The following is a 19,746-nucleotide window of genomic DNA, read 5'->3' as shown; positions in this document are numbered from 1 at the left end:
AACTATAACTCCATACATTTTGTAGAGGTCATAGGAGAAGATGGTTCAGTTTGTCCTGAAACAACAACAGCGATCTCCACGCTTTGAGTTTAATCTCGAAATTTCGACTTTATTCTCAAAATGATCAATAATATTTTTGTCTTAATGTGACCCAAATACTCATTCACACATCAGGTATATGCATTCATGTAATGTTTAACAAACACTTTCAATTTAAAAAAACAAAACAAAAAACAAAACCCACCGACTCTCTGGTGTGACGCAAATATGACGTGCACAAACCCGGAAGCGGCTGAAAGCGCACGCGTCTTTCTCGCGGAGCACAGTGAGTTATTTTTCTCTAAAACTTTGGTCGTTAATTCAAGTTAGTCTCGGTGTTATCCATTAGATTAGTATCGACTGGAATATCACATTCAGCCACTGTGCTAGCTGTTTCCGGTTCATCTCTGAACACACACCGACATCTGTTAGCTCTTAGCAGCCGCGGCTAACGGTCAGTTTACAGTCAGTAGCAGCTTCCGGTCACTGATGGAAGGTGAGAGTGAGCAGCTTTGGGTCGTATCCGATTTTAACCTGGTCACATCCAGATTTAACCCGTTTTATCCACGGAGTAAAAAGAGTCAAATAGCGCCTTAAAGTTTCAGAAGGAAACGCATCCTCGACCCCTTTAGTCTCATTGCTTCAGTAAACACTCGAGTCCTGTTTGTGACTCTGCAATATTAAATCCTGTGACGGCACACTGCACAAATACTCGTCTTTTTTTGCACAGAGGCCGGGGGGTGGAAGGAAGGAAAACCGCAAAGGAGGTTCATAGATGTAGTGAAGGAGGACATGCAGAGGGAGATTAAGGCAGATGAGCCGCTGTAGAGTCCCCTGGGGAGCAGCGAAAACAAGAAGGCGGCAGGCTTACTGCATCCTACAGTTTTCCAAACTAAATTAGTACAAAGGTGGAAGTAAGCACACACCACCAAAGAACATCACCCATCAATTTAACTTAGGTCAGGCCCAGGGTAGCATCAATATGTGACCCAGTGGCCATACAACAGTCTGCCCTGAAACAGTCCTGCATCCATCACTGTAAACTGCATTACAACATGGTGACAACCCAGTTTAACCTGCACTTACAGTTCTATGTAACCTTTGAAATTCCATCCATCCATCCATTCGCTTCCGCTTATCCTTTTCAGGGTCGCGGGGGGCGCTGGAGCCTATCCCAGCTGTCATAGGGCGAGAGGCGGGGTACACCCTGGACAGGTCGCCAGTCTGTCGCAGGGCTAACACACAGGGACAGACAACCATTCGCACTCACATTCATTCGCACATTCACACCTAGTGACAATTTGGATTTTCCAATTAACCTATCCCCACAAGCTGCATGTCTTTGGACGGTGGGAGGAAGCCGGAGTACCCGGAGGGAACCCACGCAAACACGGGGAGAACATGCAAACTCCACACAGAAAGACCCCGGCCTGATGTTGGAATTGAACTCAGGACCTTCTTGCTGTGCGGCAACAGTGCTAACCACCGTGCCACCTTTGAAATTTTTGTTTTTAATTAGTTTGATTGACCCAACATGTAGGCTTTAAATTTCCAACTTCTGAAAGGTCACTGAGCAGTTTTATCATTAAAAAGGTTAAATCAAGTTCCAAATGATATCAGATTGTTAAGACAGATACCTCTATTTGGTGATCTGAAAATGCAATATTTTAGTCAATTGATGTTTTTTTTTTTTAACAAAACTTAAAACTTTCTTTAACATATCTCTAATATTTATTATGTGTAGTTATTTATGAGAAATTTCATTATAGAAAACTCCGATACCAATCAGGACCATCAGACTGTAGCGCATAAGCAGTGATTAATACATTGTAGTTTTTGACATCATAATGTATTACTCTCCCTTTCGGATATAACGGGTTATTAAAAAAGGTAAATGGATCACGTTCGGCATTGTTCAGTCAAGCTGACATCACTAATTCTCAATAAACTCAACATAAAGCTTCATCAGCTCAAACTGATATTGTTTTTCTCTCTCCTCCTCTTCCTCCTCTTTTTTTTCTTAGATGGAGCTTCAGTCTCGTCAGACAGAAACGATGGAGGAGGCAACACAGACCAGAGGAGCTCAGCAAGAAGAGAACTCGGGGATGAAGAGGAAGCATGTTGAAGATGAAGAAGAGACGATGTCACCTAGCAAGAAGCAGGTTGTCAAGTTCATTTTTTTTTATATTTCTTTAAAGCAGTTGTCTGAAGGCTCTTCATGTTGTGAGATGAAGTCTCGGTTTGATGTGAGAGGATCAGACAGCACTTTTAAAACTATATGCTAAAAATATATATAGTTTAGAAGTTTAGGATAATTTGGAAAACATTTGTAAACTCAGCGAACAACCTAACATATTTAAAAACTCAAATGTCTTCAGTGTTTTACGGTCTGTACTTTACAATATAAAGCACCTTGAAGCAACTTTTGCTCTGATTTGGCGCATGAAAATAAAATTGGACTGAACTTGCTATGCTATTCTGTGAGACTGCCTGAGGGAAAACATGCATAATGTTAAGAGTATCAGTTAACCTTAGTGTGTGAAGAGGACTCTGTTAGATTGAATTGATTCAAACCACTACAGCGCAGTACCTTTAACACCTACAGCATGCTCTAATCGCTGTAATAAAATATTATTGTTAACAATATTCAGTGTTGGGGAGTAACGGAATACATGTACCGCCGTTACGTATTTAAAATACAAAATATGAGTAACTATTCCGTTACAGTTACCGTTTAAAAGGGTGGTATTCAGAATACAGTTACTTTGTTGAAATAAATGGATTACACTGCGGTACTTTCCTGTTTCATATTGTCGAGGGTCAGGACTGTTTGGGTTTTGTTTGACAGCTACGTTCTGTTGTTCCAGGCGGCAGCGTTACGGTTGCCATGGTTACAGGGCGACGCTCTCTCTCTCTCTGCGACTGTGTGTTTCCTGGGTGAGAGAGCGCCTTTTCGTTGTTGTGCTAAGCTAACAGGCAGAATGCTACAAGCATAGCTCTAAAGAATGTAGCATCATGGCCAGTGTAGTCCGTGTTGCAGGGAGAATGGACTGCCATACACGTTATGGGTCTGTGAGCGCGAGGAGGGAGAGAGAAAAAGGGGAGTGGAAAGGTACGAGTTGTCATCGAGGAAAAACGGGAGCTGGAAGCATGTAAATATAATAATAACCACTGCAGCCAAGAAGAGTGCCTGACGAGCCCAGTTGTAAGTAAGCTATTAAGACTCGACTGTACACCGTGTTCGTGTTTTCCTCCGAAAACAATAAGTTCCGTTGGAGCAGTCTTTCAACGCCTCTCTCTGTCTGTCGCAAGAAAAGTTGACCCACACAACAAAGTAAAGCTAGTTTTCGGCTACGAGCCGACAGGGACCCCGCCGTATTAGTCAGAGGTCCCTTTACTACAGTTCGGAGTCGCGGACCTTCAGTAATAGTAATAAATCACACAGCAATAGTACATTCAGGTTGTTGTAAAAAGCATGATAATATATTAAGTAATCCAAAGTATTCAGAATACGTTACTGTCATTGAGTAACGTAACGGAATACGTTACAGAATACATTTTGGGGCATGTATTCTGTATTCTGTAACGGAATACATTTTAAAAGTAACCTTCCCAACACTGACAATATTGAATAAAGGACTGAGGCCTAGCAGGAAAGGCACAGAATGAGTCCACCCTCAGAGGCCATAAGACACAAAGTTTGTAACTTTCACTAAAGCTGTTTCTGTACTGTGATGATCTCTGAAACCTGACTGAAACTTTTAGTTAAACCATCCCTCTGCAGATGATCAGTTAGCTGTTTTACATCTACTCTTTCAAGAATGTTTGAGATAAAAGGTCAAGTGGCGGCTTTAAGTAACAGTTTAACTACTGCCAGCTTGAAGAGATGGGTTGATCATATTTAAGATTTATAATTTTTGGACTTCTTTGAGCAGTCTTGTAGGAACGAGGTTTGATTGACACGTTGTTGATTTGGAGGAAGTTATTATTCAAGTTAATTCGGAAAGATCAGGCAGACAAAAACAATCTAAATATTTATCAGCAGGTATTAAAGCTGCTGTGAGGCTGTCTTCCTTATTAGTGATCCCTATAATTGATCTCTCAGGTGCTTGATCACGGTGTGAAGGTGGCAAGTCACTACAACCAGCTGCAGGAAGTTGGCCGGGCAGCTCGTAGCAGAAGCCGAATCTTCTTCATGAGGAACTTCAACAACTGGCTGAAGAGTGTTCTAATTGGTAACTGGCTTCTGATCAACACACCACACTTCCTCAGTTTTAACATATCCATAGTGATCTGTAAGCAATTAACACCCATCCGGCAATCGCATGCATAATAACATGAGAGCGTAGTTTTGTTTTTGTTTATTTTTTGCTATAAGTTGTCTCTAGGGCCAAACATCAGATCCAACATTTAGAAAGCTGATTATCAGAACAAAATGACAATGCAGTGATATTTATCCAGCGAGTATAATACCAGTCACTAATACAGATTATTGGCCTTTTATGTTTTATTTGGCAGCCTGTTGTCGTCATGCTGATTAATGACCTTCATCCTTTAAAAAAAGTGTTTTATAAATGATCAGAAACTTTTAAAAAACAGAATTAATAGATTTAACTAAAATAAATGGTTAAACCTTGCAAAGGGGCTGGTGTAAACTTTTTACAGGAAGCCAGTTTATTGTTTTTATTTTCACATGGACCAGAGAACTCGTCCATTTTCTACAGTTTTATCGAACAGAGAAAGGGACTGATTATTTTATTTAAAAAGGTTTGCCTTTATGTTTCACCTGTGCCTTGTATGAACATAGAGGTGACTGTAGTTTAGGAGGTCATCTATTAATCATAAGGCTGTTGATTCCAAAACTGGCTGCTCCAGTTTGTGTGCCAAGATGTCCTTGGGCAAGATGCTGAACCATGACTTTCATGGGAGTGTGACGCTGTGTATGAATGTTAGATTAAATGCACTTACAAGCACTTTTTTCTATGTCTATGCTTGGTGTGAATGGATGAGACATGTTATATGAAACACTTTGAGTGCTCGAGTAGAAAAAGACTATAAAAGGACGCTTTTCTATTTGCCATCCTGTAACACAAAGGACCGACGCAGACAGCATTGTAAGTTGAGTGATTGTTGTATCTTTAGTAGTCTTTTTTTGCTTTTGGTATGACTCTTCTATTACTCCCATTTTCAGTATTTCAGCCAATTCCTTCTGAGCAATTTGTCTTGTGTGTTCAAGTATCTGGTAGTGAATGCACCATCACACTAGAGTGTGCTACAAAACGGTGCTCTGTGAGACTGGTACAACCAGACAAAACGATGTTGCACTGCAGCACCATCCACTCTCTGGGCCTGTGCAAGATGGTCATCACAACGGAAGGAGGTGGAAATGATAGAATTTGATACCGCTGGTCCCAACTCATCTCTTTCCTTCACCAGGCTCACCAGAGAAGCAATTTCAGCCTATCTTTGAGCAGGTTGAGGTGATAAATCTTAGATTTAGGCACTGCTGACGTGCCTGGAGCAAATTCTCATGATAACCTTCTCCTTATCCTCATGAATTAACTTACGAATCATGGATTCTGTCTTACTTAGCAGTTCCACCAGCCTGTCAGTCTGAAGGTCATAGATGCTGGCCAAACAAAACTTAATACCCAGTAATTAGTACAGTTCTTTTAGTGTGTGAGTCATGAACAAGGTGGTTAGTCAGGAAATTGCATTGTATAATCCTCCAGAATAATACAAAGGTTGACACTCAGAGCAGGGCATGCACTATTTGGACCCCCCCCCCCCCACACACACACACACACACACACACACACTATTTGAACCTGCTGCTCCACCCCTCCATTGCAGCTGAGCCACAAACCACCCTCTCAGTAAAGGTGTAGCCTAGTTGTTGTTTTTTTTAAGGTAAATAATAAAAGTCATCCTTTGTGATGATAATAAATAATTATTACCTTCACCTCCTCTGAGTCTCTCCTCCATGGTGTGCTGGAGCTGGTCATTCTGGTTCTGCTCATGAACCAGATCTCTGAGTGATCCTCTTGAACTGAACTAGGACTACCATCACCAGCTACAGTCCAACACTGGGGGAAGAATAATTTTTATTCCGAGTCTACTGGACTGTATTTTAACCATTTTTATAAACTTTTTACTTTTTATTCTTTCACCATTTAATAATTATTTATATTTTTTTCTGATTTTACCTATTTTCTTTCTGCAGCACCTTGTGTGGAAGCAACTTTAAAAACAAAATATTTACATCCTCTTACAGTTTAGTGTCTTTTTCTATTGACAGGTGAGATCTTGGAGCAGGTAAGAGGGGCGGGATCTCAGCAGGTGTCTGTGTTGGACCTTGGTTGTGGAAAAGGAGGAGACCTACTGAAGTGGAGAAGAGGAGGAATCGATCACCTGGTCTGTGCAGGTATTGATTCATTGATTTTTATGGTTTATGAAACTTGACATCACATTTCTACAGACTCTTTTCATGCTTATACAGCTTTAAGGACTGTAAAGGACCAGCAGTGAAATCTTCCTCTACAGACGCACCTCATCCTGCTGTTTAACCTGAAACAGTCAATGTTAACTTTGTGTAAAATCAAACCTGCCTGCCAACCATCCATCCATCCATCCATCCATCTGTCCATCCATCCATCCATCCTCCCTCTTCTGTTTGACTGGGTCGTTCTTCACATGAGCACAGACGACAGTCAGGACCCTTTCCCCAATCTGAAGGCGTAGGGAAACAACACTCTCGCTCACAAAAACCCCCGGGGGACAGGAGCAAACTGAGGGCATACAAAAATACCCACCGCCTGCCTGCCTCTTTCTCAGTAAGAGAAAGAGGCAGGTGCCGTCCCTCACTGACTGGGACAGAGTCCAGATTCTCTCCAGGACACTGGTTCCAGTTCCCAAACTGTGCAATGACGTGACCCCAACTATATCTAGTCAGTGTCCCTAAACCTCACACTCTAGCTCAGGCTCCTTCCAAACCAGAGAGGACAGGTTCCACATCTCTGTAGCCAGCTTTGATAGCTGGGTATCGGGCTATCAGGGCCCTCGCCCTTGACTGCCACCTGACACACAATATACCTGACCCCGACGGTATCTGCTACAGGTAGTGGGCCCAAGGCGTGGCCACCAGCTGCTCTTTGTCAAGCTCCCTACCAAGCCTGGCTTCAGGGTGAGGAGAAATAACCCTGGAGTAACCCAATCTTGCACAGGTTACTCAGGTGTCTTGCTCTTTTTTTTCTCATGGGGGTCCAATGAATTGCTTTCATCCAGGACCAATTTGCCTTGGGAGAGACCTACCAGGGGACAAAGAAAAGGATAGCTGCTGGGACTACTGGGGCACACAAACCTCTCCATAGCAGTAAAGTGGTGGCATTGAATTGAAATGAATTATGTCAAACATCACAGAGATCAAATGAGAGCACCTGCCACAAAATCTCACCTATGTATGAGCTAATACTTGTGCTTCACTTTTGACTTAAGTAACTGGCACTCGGTCCTCTATAACTGGTCATCACGTCAATTCAGTTCAGTGTTATTTACATTGGATTAAAAAAAATGCGTTTTATATTTACTTAGAATTTTTTCTAAGTAAATATATTTCTACAGATGCCATTGACATGAAATGTCACATGAAATGGAGCAATCCACTCAATGATTCCAAGAAAGCTGTGTACCAGGTTTTAGATGTGTCCTTGATAAACACAGCTAGGCCTGATAATGAACTAATCATTTGATTCAGATGTGTTGACCCAGGTTGAGATCTTAAACCTGAAGGACACCAGCCCCTGAGGCCTGGAGATGGACAACCCTGCTGTATACTCTAAGCTTATGTACTGTTATTCAGTTCATAAGCACAAACGACAGTCAGAACCTTCTCATCCACCACCGAAAACATACTGGAAACAAACTGAGGGGATACAAAAATACCCACCCCTGCACCCAGCTGCAACCGTACCTCCTGGGGGCGGTGGATCGACTGGAGGGTGGCCCATATCATCTCTTGCCTCTATAACTGCCCCTCAGCTCAAAAGGCATTACAATTGAGATTAATTGTTGCATGTTGCTGGAGATTTTTGATGATTAAACATAGATGTTTATTTTCAGATATTGCAGGGGTTTCTGTGGAACAATGTCAGATTCGTTATGACGAGATGAAAAAAAAGAGTCACCGTAACGAGAAAATCTTCACTGCTGAATTCATCACAGCAGACTGTTCAAAGGTAGACCTGCAGCACACAAAAAATAAGTCGAGTATTCTGTGATAAAAGTGAATATATAAAATCAGAATTAAGAAGAAAATAAAAGTGAGGTTTTTCTCAGTCTGGATTGTTTGATTTGTTACTGACCTTTTATCTCTACCTACAGGAGTTGTTGTCAGAGAAACTGGATGATGCTGAGCTTATGTTCGACATCTGCAGCTGTCAGTTTGTGTATCATTACTCATTTGAGAGTGAGCAGAAGGCTAATATGATGCTGAGAAATGCCTGTGAGCGTCTTAAACCTGGAGGGTACTTCATCGGTACAACGCCAGATGCCTTTGAACTTGTGTAAGATAAACAATTAAGTGTAATGAAAGGCGCTTTTTTATGGTAAATTGTTTATAGTCACATCTGTCCACATGTCAGGTGGACAACCTTCTTCACCTAAGCCACATGATCCTATTAGGTGAAGCAGGTTGTCCACCTGGTGTTGGAGCTATGAAAACTCCAAGTATTAAGATAAGCTTAATACTTGGAGTTTTTATAGCCTTTTTCCATTAGTACCGTCTCTGTGTAGCTTGGCTCAACCGGACTTTGTCACTTTTCATTATAAACGAGTACCATGTAATGTGCGTGGGGTCATTACAGCAAGGATCTGAGGCTGGATCGCCTCAGATCGCCCTGAACCTCAGCCAAATAGGTACTAAAAAAGTACCTGGTGCCAGGTACGACCACCTAATGAAAAACCTTAAAACTGAGTCAAGCTGCGCTAAGCCGACCCTATTAGAGACATTTTGAAATGTTCAGATGTAAAGACTGAATCACTGAGTCAGTATCTGCTTCATCTTCACTCTTTTCCTTGCCCCCCCCCCCCCCCCCAACAGTAAACGTTTGGAGGCATCTGATTCGCTGTCATTTGGTAATGAGGTTTTCAAAGTGACCTTTCAGTCCAAAGGTTCCTACCCTCTGTTCGGATGTCAGTATCACTTTAACCTCGAGGAAGTCGTCAACGTTCCAGAGTTCCTCGTCTACTTTCCTCTCTTTGAACAGTAAGAGTACTCACAGTAACATCTGCTTGTGTACTCTGAATTTCCTATAAAAATATTTCATGATACTCTGTTTCCACTTCTTATGTCCCAGCATGGCGAAGCAGTACAATATGCAGCTGGTGCTGAAACAAAGATTTGCGGATTTCTTTGAGGAGAAGGTGAAGAAGGAGAATCATCGCAGCCTCATGATGAAGATGATGGCTCTGGAGGTAGAATATTAATTAAAACTGACATACTGACTATGATTTCTCAGTTCATTTTTCTTATTTTTACAATAATGATGTGACCAGAAGACAAACTAGATATGGACTTAACACAACATTTAAGCATGTTATTTTTGGACACAGATCCAAATGGTGACAAATTAAAGGAAAGGACCCACTTATCCTTTCAGTGAGGCATTTCATCTTCTCAAGCCTTAAGAATAGCTTCACTCCTCTGCACACAGTGGATGAACTGTTTTTTTTTTTCTTTTTTGTTTGCTGTGTTAAAAAAAAAGTTCACTGCTTTACTGTTTTGCTAGATGTGTGGCGATATTTTGCTCCAATAAATCCACACAAACATTAGTGTGGTCCTGTGTCTTGTGGATAAATAGAACAATTCATCTCATAGTAGTGTTTGATCAGAGGATAAAGAAAACACATCAGAACCAGCAGAATCTGTCACTGTAGCTCAGAGGTCCAGGTTTTGCTTTTAACCTGTCACTACTTACTATCTTTTTAAGAGTTTGTTTTGCTTTCAGCCATTTCCCAGTGAGGATGGTCTTCAAGCCTCAGACAGTGCAGAGGAATACTGTCATGCTAAAGAGCACTGTGACCGAGCCGACGTCAGAACTCCCCTGGTAAGCGTGCTCAGATGGTAAATGTTAAATGGACCGGTTTTTATAGCGCTTTTCTACTCTACTTGAGCACTCAAGTGCTTTATGCCACATGTCTCATTCACACATTCACACACATGCATTCAAGCACTTTTTAACATTAACACATGGATGCATCAGGAGCAGCTTCGGTTTCAGTATCTCGCCCAAGTGTATATATAGCATGCGATTGAAGAACCAACCTCTCCATTAGTAGATGAGCGACCACGTCTACCCCCACAGCTCAGTTAAAAAACAAACAAACCTAAAACAGTTTCAGGTGTTCGGCCCAGTTTTACAACATTTGTCTGTATTTCCATGTGTGCAGGGAACGCTGAGCAGATCTGAGTGGGAAGCTACCAGTAAGTCTGATCATCTCCATCAGCTGTTTACATGACACATTTAAACTGATGCTTGTAAAAACATTTCAGTATTGTTGTCTTTGATCTACTTTTAAAATATGTATTCATATGTGGGCCCATTGATCTACAAACTGTTGATCACTAAAACCCTCATCTGTCTTTGCTCTGCAGGTATCTACCTGGTGTTTGTGTTCCAGAAGATGTCCTGATGCTGCGCTCATCTGCTGCTGTTTGTCTCACTGTTCTTCAGCTCATATTTGTGTTTCTGTTGCTTTAAGTCATTTTTGATAAGAAATGATTGTTTTGTTTGTAAATTAAACAAAACTTCTGTCAAACTTTTTTGTGTATTGTTCTTCTGAATTATGGAAAAAAGCGTGTATTTTTCTGGATTACAGGATAGTTACAATAAACAGAATTTACAGCCATTTAATGCAAACAGATTATTATACTGTAGCTCTACTTATGTTGATGGGTAAATTGGTTATTTTTGATTTGTTAATCTTTTAGTTTGGCTTAAAATTTAATTTTTTTTTCATTGTCTAATGTAACTCTGAAATTTGTTCTGTTGCATTTCCAAAGTGCAAAATGTAACTGGCAGATTAAACCCCGTTTCCCTCCCCTTTGTGATTCCTCTGGTATTCATTGAACCTCTGTTAAGTTTATGACAGGCACAGATTTGAGTATTGTGGATGAAACAAACTGTTAAGGATCAGTTTATTCTCACCTAAAAACCTGGACCTGAACCTATAACATATGAACGAAAGTACTGGGCCATTTACAGCTACACTTATTCATAAAGCACTTTATAACAGCCACAGCGACACAGTACTGCACACTGAAGCTGAATAATAAAAATGCATAACATACAAATGATAGCCAGTTAAAAAGGTAAGATAACTAAGAGAAAAACGGAGTCTTGCTGGGGTAGAAAGCCGAAGAATAAAAGTGGGTTGTAAGACATGTTATAAAATTTGGCAGTGAAGGGGTTTCTCTAATGTACAAGGGCAAGTTATTCCATAATTTAGGAGCAACAACAGAGAACTCCCTGCTCTCTCTGAGCTTCTTCTTGGATCTCAATACTTCCAGAAGCAGCTGGTCAGCTGACCTCTGCTCTCTTTTGCAAGTTCCTTCTAAGAGTTGTGCAGCAGCATTCTGAATCAGTTGCAGATGTGAGAGTAATGACGGACTGACTCCCACATAAAATGAATTATAATAATCCAAATGCAATGAAATAACTTCAGTAATAATAGGTTTAAAATATACTTCGGGGGTGCAAAGTTTTTGTGCTGTTGTTAATAAAAGAGATTTGGAATGTTTGTGACTTTACACACTTGAGCCTCAGCATGCAGTGACCCACTTACGTGGTCTGAGACATCATGGCTTAGCTGCTGTGTCCTAAATGGTTCCACTTTGCAATAACAGCACTTACAGGTGTTCCCAGAACATTTAGGACGGACGAAACTGAACCGACTTGTTGCAACAGCAGCATCTTGTTATAGTGCTACACTTAAATTCAGTTAGCTCTTTGGAACAAGCTATTCTTTCACAAATGTCTGTAAAGGCAGACTGGAGGTGTTGGATTTCATGCACCTGTGATCATGGGAGCGAGGCTGTGTTAACGTTTGAACACTTCTCTGCATATATGTGTATCCTGTATACGGTTATCCAGCAGTTATTTATGATAAGATAAGATAAGATAAGATAAGATAAGATAACCTTTATTAGTCCCACACGTGGGAAATTTGTTTTGTCACAGCAGGAAGTGGACAGTGCAAAAGTTATGACGCAAAAATTAGAATACAATAAGAATAAATACAGTACACAACTGTACAGAATAGAATAAAATAATATACTATATACAGTAGAATAAAATAGAATAAAAAATATACAATAAGATAAAAATAGAATACGAATGCTATATACAACTGAGTAAAAATACAACGATGCCAGAAAAGATTATTGCACTTAGTGTTATTGCACATGTGTGGATGTGTGTGTTTGTTCAGTTAAAGTCTTATACTTACATGGATTCTTTTTTTGTTATTCTCTTTTTATTAAACAACCTATATAAACACAAATAATCCAAAATAAACATATAATCAAGAACAGACGTAAATAATAAAAAAAAAATAAAAAAAAATAAAAATAAGAAAAACAGACGGGTGTACCCTCTAGTGTGTATGTACTCGCACACACATATTCACTCACACACCCATATTCTTAAGCATACATACACATACCTACTTACATATGTGTTCACTTGTAGTCTCATACATACTAACATATACATATAAACACATAACGATTCAGAAATGTGGCATATATAGTTACAGAGATTCAAACAAGATCGGGTCTCCTTAACCGGATGTAGTGTTTCCATTTACCCCAAATTTCACTAAATATATCAAACTGGAGTCTTTTAATGAAGGTAATTCTTTCCATTTTAAACATCCCATGTACAGTCTCATGCCAATCACCCAGTGATGGAATTTTCACACTAAGCCATTTCTTGGTAATAATTTTACGGGCAGCCAAACTCAGGATACCATACAACTGCTTAGACATTTTATCTACATTTACTGAGTATAAATATCCAAACAAAAGTTCGTCCCAATTAAAGGGAAGCTGCATACCAAAAATAATCTGCAACTCAGAGTGGATCAATACCCAAAAAATGTTGATCCTTGGGCAAGACCAGAACAGATGAAAATGTTTTACTCCTTGGGCCCCACAATTTCTCCAGCAATTAGAGTGATTAAAATAATGTTTACTTTGTGCAGGGGTAATAAAAAAACCTACAGATACTCTTCCAACCGTAACATCTCCATGTATTAGAACTAGAAATTCTCCACTGAAAAGCGCACTGCTCATACCAAATGTTATCTGATATTGCTATATTTGTTTCATTTTCCCATTTTTTTTTGATGTAGGTAGTATTCCACTTCTTAACCTCTTGTATACCCTTGTACAATCTTGAAATCACCTTAAGGCCTGTGTCAGCCTGATAAGCCTTGACAAATATACTCAGAACAGGTAAAGAAAAAAGATCTGTTCTCTTAGGTATAAAATTATATAGATGATGCCTAATTTGTAAGAACCTAAAAAAGTCCGTTTTACTTAACTGGTATTGATCTTTTATTGATTGGAAGTCCCTAAGAATTCCCTTATCGTAAAACATACAATATGCCGTTAAACCTTGTCCAGACCATTTTTTATATCTTACGTCTAATTCATTAGGTAAAAAATCACTGTCAAAAGCGCACCATCTTAAAATCCTAACCTCTTCAATCCAATCATTCTTATTAAGAAATTGTAACCAGAGTTTTAAAGGTAGGTTAATCCATTGGTTTCCTTGATGAATTTGTTTTTTAATAAGTGTCACATCCCCTAGAATTGCCTGAATTGGAGAATCTTTTAAGGTCACTGTTTCTAGTTCTTTCCATCTCGCTTGATAATCTACATTACACCAACACACTAATGTCCTCAATTGAGCAGAAATATAATAGTCTTTCAAACATGGGAACCCCAACCCTCCTTTGTCTTTAGCCAACTGAATAGTTTGGTACTTAATCCGTGGTTTTTTCCCCTGCCATATAAACCTAGAGATTATTTTGTCCCATTCCCGAAATTGTTTGTCAGTTATTTCTACAGGGAGTGTTTGGAATAGGTAGAGCATCCTGGGCAAGATATTCATTTTAACTGTATCTATACGTGATTCAAAATTTAAAAATGGTAATAAATTCCATCTTTTAATATCCTCATTTATTTTATAACTTAAAGGATTAAAGTTTGCATTGTATATCTTAGACAGATCTTTAGTAATATTTACTCCAAGATACTTCATCTGCTCCGTTTCCCATTTCAAATTGGCTTTAGCCTTAATTTCATAATTGGGCTCATAGTTAAAAGTTAATATCTGAGTCTTCGATATATTTAGTTTATAACCTGATATTGAACTAAAGATCTCCAGAAGTGACAATAGCTTGGGGAAAGTAGTGTTTGGATTTGTCAAATAAATCAAAATATCGTCAGCAAACAAGGAAATCTTATGCTCTCGACCCCTAATCTTGACTCCAGTAATAGTATTGCTTTGTATTACACTTTGACTCAGGGCCTCTATGAAGAGAGCGAAGAGTGAGGGGCTTAGAGGACAACCCTGACGTGTCCCTCTCTGTAGGTTAAAAACATTTGAAAGCGCCCCGTTAACTTTGATTCTTGCCTTTGGTGATTTATATAATGCTTGTATAATCCTGATAAACGATTGATGGAATCCGAATTTATCCATGACTTTGTATAAAAATTCCCAATTAACCCGATCGAAGGCCTTTTCTGCATCTAAGCTCATAAGGACCATCTGAATTTTATTTTTCCTAACATAATCAATAACGTGTAGTGTTCGGCGAACATTATCTTGCGTTTGTCTCTGCTTAATAAAACCAGTCTGATCCAAACTAATGATCTGAACAAGAATATTTTCAATTCTTTTGGCAAGAATGTATGTAAATATCTTAAAGTCCTGGTTAAGAACACTAATGGGGCGGTAATTTCCACAGTCAAGCCTGTCCTTTCCTTCTTTAGCTATTATAGAGATAGAAGCCTCATTCCAAGATGGGGGAATTACTCCCGTCTTTAAAATATAGTTGAATGATGTTCTCATCAAAGGAATCAGTACCTCTTTCATTTCTTTATACCAGTCTGATGGGAATCCATCTGGGCCTGGGCATTTATTCGGTTTCAATTTTGTAATAGCTTTTTTAATTTCAAATTCAGATATGTCCTTGATTAGGGTTATATTCTGTTTTTCATTCAACTTTGGTAAGTCGAATGAATCTAAAAAAGATATCATACCTTTAATATCCACTCTAGGTTGTGTATATAGTTCTTTGTAGAATTTTAGGAAGGCTGACTGTATATCTTCAAGTTTATACACAATGTTATTTGTTTGAGGGTCCTTTATTTTATATATTGTATTTTCTAATTGTTGTTTTTTTAATTTATAAGCCAGTAATTTAGCAGATTTGCCTCCTACCTCATAGTATCTTTGTTTTAAAAAAACCATATTTTTTTGTATTTCACTTGAAAAAATTTCATCGATTTCGTTTTTCTTCTTTTGTATTTCTAATTGTAAGTTTGTAACTGCGCTTATTTTATGGGCATCTTCAAGATATTGTAGTTGTGTCTGGAGTTTTCTTAAATGCTCATTTCTCTTCTTTTTTAAATTAGCGCTGTAACCTATGAGTTTTCCTCTTATCACTGCTTTTAGGGCGTCCCATAGAATACTTGGGGAAACTTCTTCATTATTATTTTCCGCTATATAATCTATTATATCTTGACTAATTTGTTCTTTCATCGTGCTTAGAATACTTGTATTTAATCTCCAGGATGTAACTCTTCTTTCGTATCCAAGCACTACTTCCAGGTACAATGGGGCATGGTCTGATAAATCCATCACTCCTATCCTGCAATTGATCACCCTGCTAAAATCTTTTTGGTACATAAAAAAATAATCCAATCTAGAATAAAATGAATGAGGGTGAGAAAAAAAGGTATAATCCTTCTTGTTGGGGTTTAGTTCTCTCCATACATCTATGAGCCCTACGTCCTTTAAGATTAATTTGATGTTTTTGGTTGTTTTATTCAATCCCGGAGCGTGTGGGTTTGATGAGTCCAAGGACGGGTTGAGGCGAACATTCCAATCTCCTCCCAAAATCAGAGTACCTTGTGCCTCTCCAACAATCAATTCAAAAACCTTTTTGAAAAATTTTATCTCTGATCCTGGGGGAGCATATACATTTATAAGAGTAATCAGTATACCCTCCAGGTACCCTTTGACTAACACAAACCTCCCCTCCTTATCACTGATTTCTTGGATGCATTCAAAATTTAACCTACTAGAGATTAGAATTACCACACCCCTTTTAGGACTCTGAGGGCAGGAAGAGGAATACTGATTAAATTTCCATTTCTTTAATTTATCATGTTCGAGCTTCGATAAGTGAGATTCCTGTATAAAGGCAACTTCTATTTGTTCTCTTTTTATTTTTGACATAATTTTACTTCTTTTAATATGGCTCCCCAGACCATTTACATTAAATGACACTATTTTAGTTACCTTACAGGGCATTGATGTACGACCTTATATAATTCCAATCTCTGTACATAGCCAAAGATCGAAAGGTACTCCCCCAAAACAGAAAAGAAAAGAGAAAAAAGAAAAGAAGGAAAAAAAAAACAACCCCCCCCCCCCCAAAAAAAAAACATTATACAACGAAAACATATAATCATGTTGACTTCCAAAAACATAATCGCTATATTAGCTATATTTGGTGAGGGAAAAACTCTTCTGTCCACTTGTGGAAGAGTGCCCTCTCCGGCACACAGGCCGAAAGCCCAGTGGTCTGTAGGGTCCAACTTATTGTGCAAATAAATGACCCGACTTTAATGTAATTTTATATGCCCTCTTTATAAGATTAACTAATTATATAACAAAACAAGTAAATCGAAATAAAATTCATATTCTCAGTTCATCTTAGGTCTCAATATTTTTGAGTTTACCTCTAGTATAGTGCTCCGTCACACACTTGCTGTTTATCCACTGTCATCTTGGTGCCTAAATATCTGAAGGCGTTCCTTGAAACCCAGCTTTGGAGTCGAGTTTCCACCTTTCTTCTTCGTACTTGTTTGCCAAGTGTGCTGTTTTATTTGATCCAAGAATGAGTCTCTGTCTTTCACAACTTCTACCGATAATCCCCTCTTCACCATATCGGTAGTCGCTTCGTGCGCCGTGTTGTATGTCACAATTCCCTCTCTGTAGAACACCCTTAGCTTGGCCGGGAAAGGCGTCTGGAAGCGAATATTGTTCTCTTTAAGCACCTTCTTCGCTGTCGCATATTCCTTTCTTCTTCTTTGTATCTCCGGGGCATAGTCATTGTCCACATATATCCTAGAATCCATAAAGTTGAAGCCCTTAGCCTGCCAGGCCTTCTTAATAATGTCTTCTTTGTTACGATAACTTGCGAGTTTAACTACAATTGAGCGTGGAGGGGCTCCTTCCGGGGGTTTTTTGCCACCGGCTCGATGTACATGGATTCTTAATCAAAGCTTAACCAGCTGTACAATGATGTCACGAGGTGTTTACGCAAAAGAAAATGAAACTATATATACTTTTTAAAAATTTGAAATGTACAGTGAAGCATAGAAAGTGCTTAATCATGGACATCGGGTCAGTTGGAGGCGCAGTCGAAAGATTGCAGCGGTCCCAGATCAGATGTACACACTGGAACTCTTTCCCATGTTGCTTGTCTGTGTTTATTGTGTTATGGTGTGTTGATATCTGTGCATTCCTGTATTATCCTTTTGTGTTACACATTTCGATGTTTTTTTCCTCGCTACCTAGCCTGACCTGTCTCCCCAATGTGATGTTTGTGTATTGTATGTACGGTCGGCAAGGTCTCGGTTGTGGGCAAAAGACCTGCAACTGACAAATAAAGGCCATCTCATCTCATCTCATCTCATCTCATCTCATCTCATCTCATCTCATCTCATCTCATATGCTGAAAGGGACTGATTCTCCTCATTTTCACCTACATATTCTCTTGAGCAGCTTTTGATTATTCACAGATCAATAGTCCTAGTTTATCTCACATTGGGCATAGCTGTGTCCACTCAGTTAAAAGCAATTTTAGCACCTCTGCTTTTAAGACAGTTGGTTGCTCCTTACATAGAGGTTTAAAAAACAGGTGGATCTTCTGTGTCCTCTGTACGACATCATACAGGTCCAAGAGTAGAAAAAAAATGATGAAATTAGGGTTTAGAGCAGTCTGCAGCCTTATCATTTTGTGCTGGCCTCATTTTACTGCTGGAGTTGTTCCATATGGACATATTTACTCTGTAAAACTTAAAATTTAAACACTAAAGCTGATGTGACAATTTTTTGTGTATTTTTCAAACTCTGGTGTAGTGACTGCAAACCTCCAGTAGGTGGTGCAGTGAACCCTTCACAGCTGTTCAGAATCAATTGTCTGATCCTTCGGAGCTCCATTGAGTTAAAGAGTTAAAGCATCTTGTTATGTGATTAATTTAATTTGAATTTACTTAGAAAATGAAAGTATTAATTTAAATATCTGATAATGATCTGTTGGCTCTGAATGCTGCTCATGAAAGACCGATGAATAGAATAGAATGAAAACATTAAAGTTCCTTTAGAAGGAGAAAAAAAAATACAGTTTAAGAGGTGCCTACACAGGGAATGTTATGTAATAACACAGGTATGTACAAGTTATATACAAATTATATATGCCATATAAGGGAGCAGGTGCAATATAACGAGCAAGTGATCAGTGGTAGTGCACATTGCGTAAGAGGTATGACTAGAGGTAGGAAGGAAAATTTTTGGAGATATTTGCAAATTAGACACTGTGTGACGTCGAAGTTCAGAAGGGGACATGAAAATCTTGTTCTAAATTTTATAAATATGCCTCAGGAGCGCCACACAGCATCATGTTTTTATAGGTTGGTAAATGATAATAGATGGGGAATGTTCGAATATTAAAACTTTGTGGCAGAAAGATTTAAATGCACCAATTCCAAACAAAAAATGGATGGAGATTTTGGCGGAAAATGGGATTTATGCTAAGGAGGCAAGGAGCAAATGCATACAATATAAAATTTTGCATAGACATTATCATACTCCAACAAGATTACACCGTATGAAGCTTATGCCTGACAATCTCTGTTGGAAATGCAAAAGTTGAGGCCAGGGACTTTCCTACATTGTTTTTGGGAATGTTCCCTTATAGCTCCTTTTTGGAAGGAAGTCATCACACTTTTAAAAGGTTGGTCAGGATTAGAAATGCCCTTAACTCCTGAATTGTGTTTGTTAGGAGACCGTTCTCATATTCCAAGAATTTATAATAATATTTTCACGGTTGTTATGGTTGGACTAGTAACCGCATCAAGGATTATCCTTCGGCACTGGAAGACTACAGTACGTCCTGAGCTAAAAGACTGGATCAGAGCAATGGCAGAGACTGCTTCCTATGAGTCCATGCTGAATAAACTTAAAAATGATACAGAAGACAAAGATAAACATTGGGACTACTTTTGGAGCTATCTGAAGCAAACAGAAAATCATGACCCTAATATCATAATCTCAATGATTATTAACTGTGACCACCGGTCCAAATACGTTGTTAATAATGTTACTTTACCATCATTTTTATTTGCCC

General features: G+C 39.0%; 1 protein-coding gene across 2 annotated transcripts; it reads left to right on the top strand.

Moving 5' to 3' along the window:
• The first annotated feature begins 241 nt into the window (after positions 1-241).
• Positions 242-11,146, top strand: rnmt (RNA (guanine-7-) methyltransferase). 2 transcript variants are annotated; one of them, XM_085446125.1, is made up of 11 exons: positions 242-325; positions 2,064-2,201; positions 4,145-4,274; positions 6,338-6,463; positions 8,158-8,273; positions 8,419-8,600; positions 9,137-9,301; positions 9,393-9,510; positions 10,044-10,142; positions 10,486-10,519; positions 10,691-11,146. In XM_085446125.1, exons 2-11 carry the CDS (start codon positions 2,064-2,066, stop codon positions 10,726-10,728), a joined length of 1,146 nt encoding a protein of 381 aa, XP_085302251.1. In that variant the 5' UTR covers positions 242-325; the 3' UTR covers positions 10,729-11,146. The 2 variants fall into 2 exon arrangements, with proteins under 2 accessions (XP_085302251.1, XP_085302252.1); XM_085446126.1 differs by lacking the exon at positions 242-325 and adding an exon at positions 338-535.
• Positions 11,147-19,746: the final 8,600 nt, after the last annotated feature.

Source organism: Copadichromis virginalis, linkage group LG22 (assembly GCF_057382275.1).
Source record: "Copadichromis virginalis isolate Kocher_CV1m ecotype Utaka linkage group LG22, C_Virginalis_male_GT1.1, whole genome shotgun sequence".
Classification (NCBI taxonomy): domain Eukaryota; kingdom Metazoa; phylum Chordata; class Actinopteri; order Cichliformes; family Cichlidae; genus Copadichromis; species Copadichromis virginalis.
This window is presented reverse-complemented; position numbering and strand designations above follow the sequence as displayed.

What these genes read in the sequence shown, in the direction of transcription:
- rnmt (XM_085446125.1), top strand. Translation starts at nt 2,064, where the DNA reads ATGGAGCTTCAGTCTCGTCAGACAGAAACGATGGAGGAGGCAACACAG. An exon ending in TCACAGCAGACTGTTCAAAG is followed by an intron (nt 8,274 to 8,418) that starts GTAGACCTGCAG and finishes CTCTACCTACAG; the next exon opens with GAGTTGTTGTCAGAGAAACT. An exon ending in TGAAGATGATGGCTCTGGAG is followed by an intron (nt 9,511 to 10,043) that starts GTAGAATATTAA and finishes TTTTGCTTTCAG; the next exon opens with CCATTTCCCAGTGAGGATGG.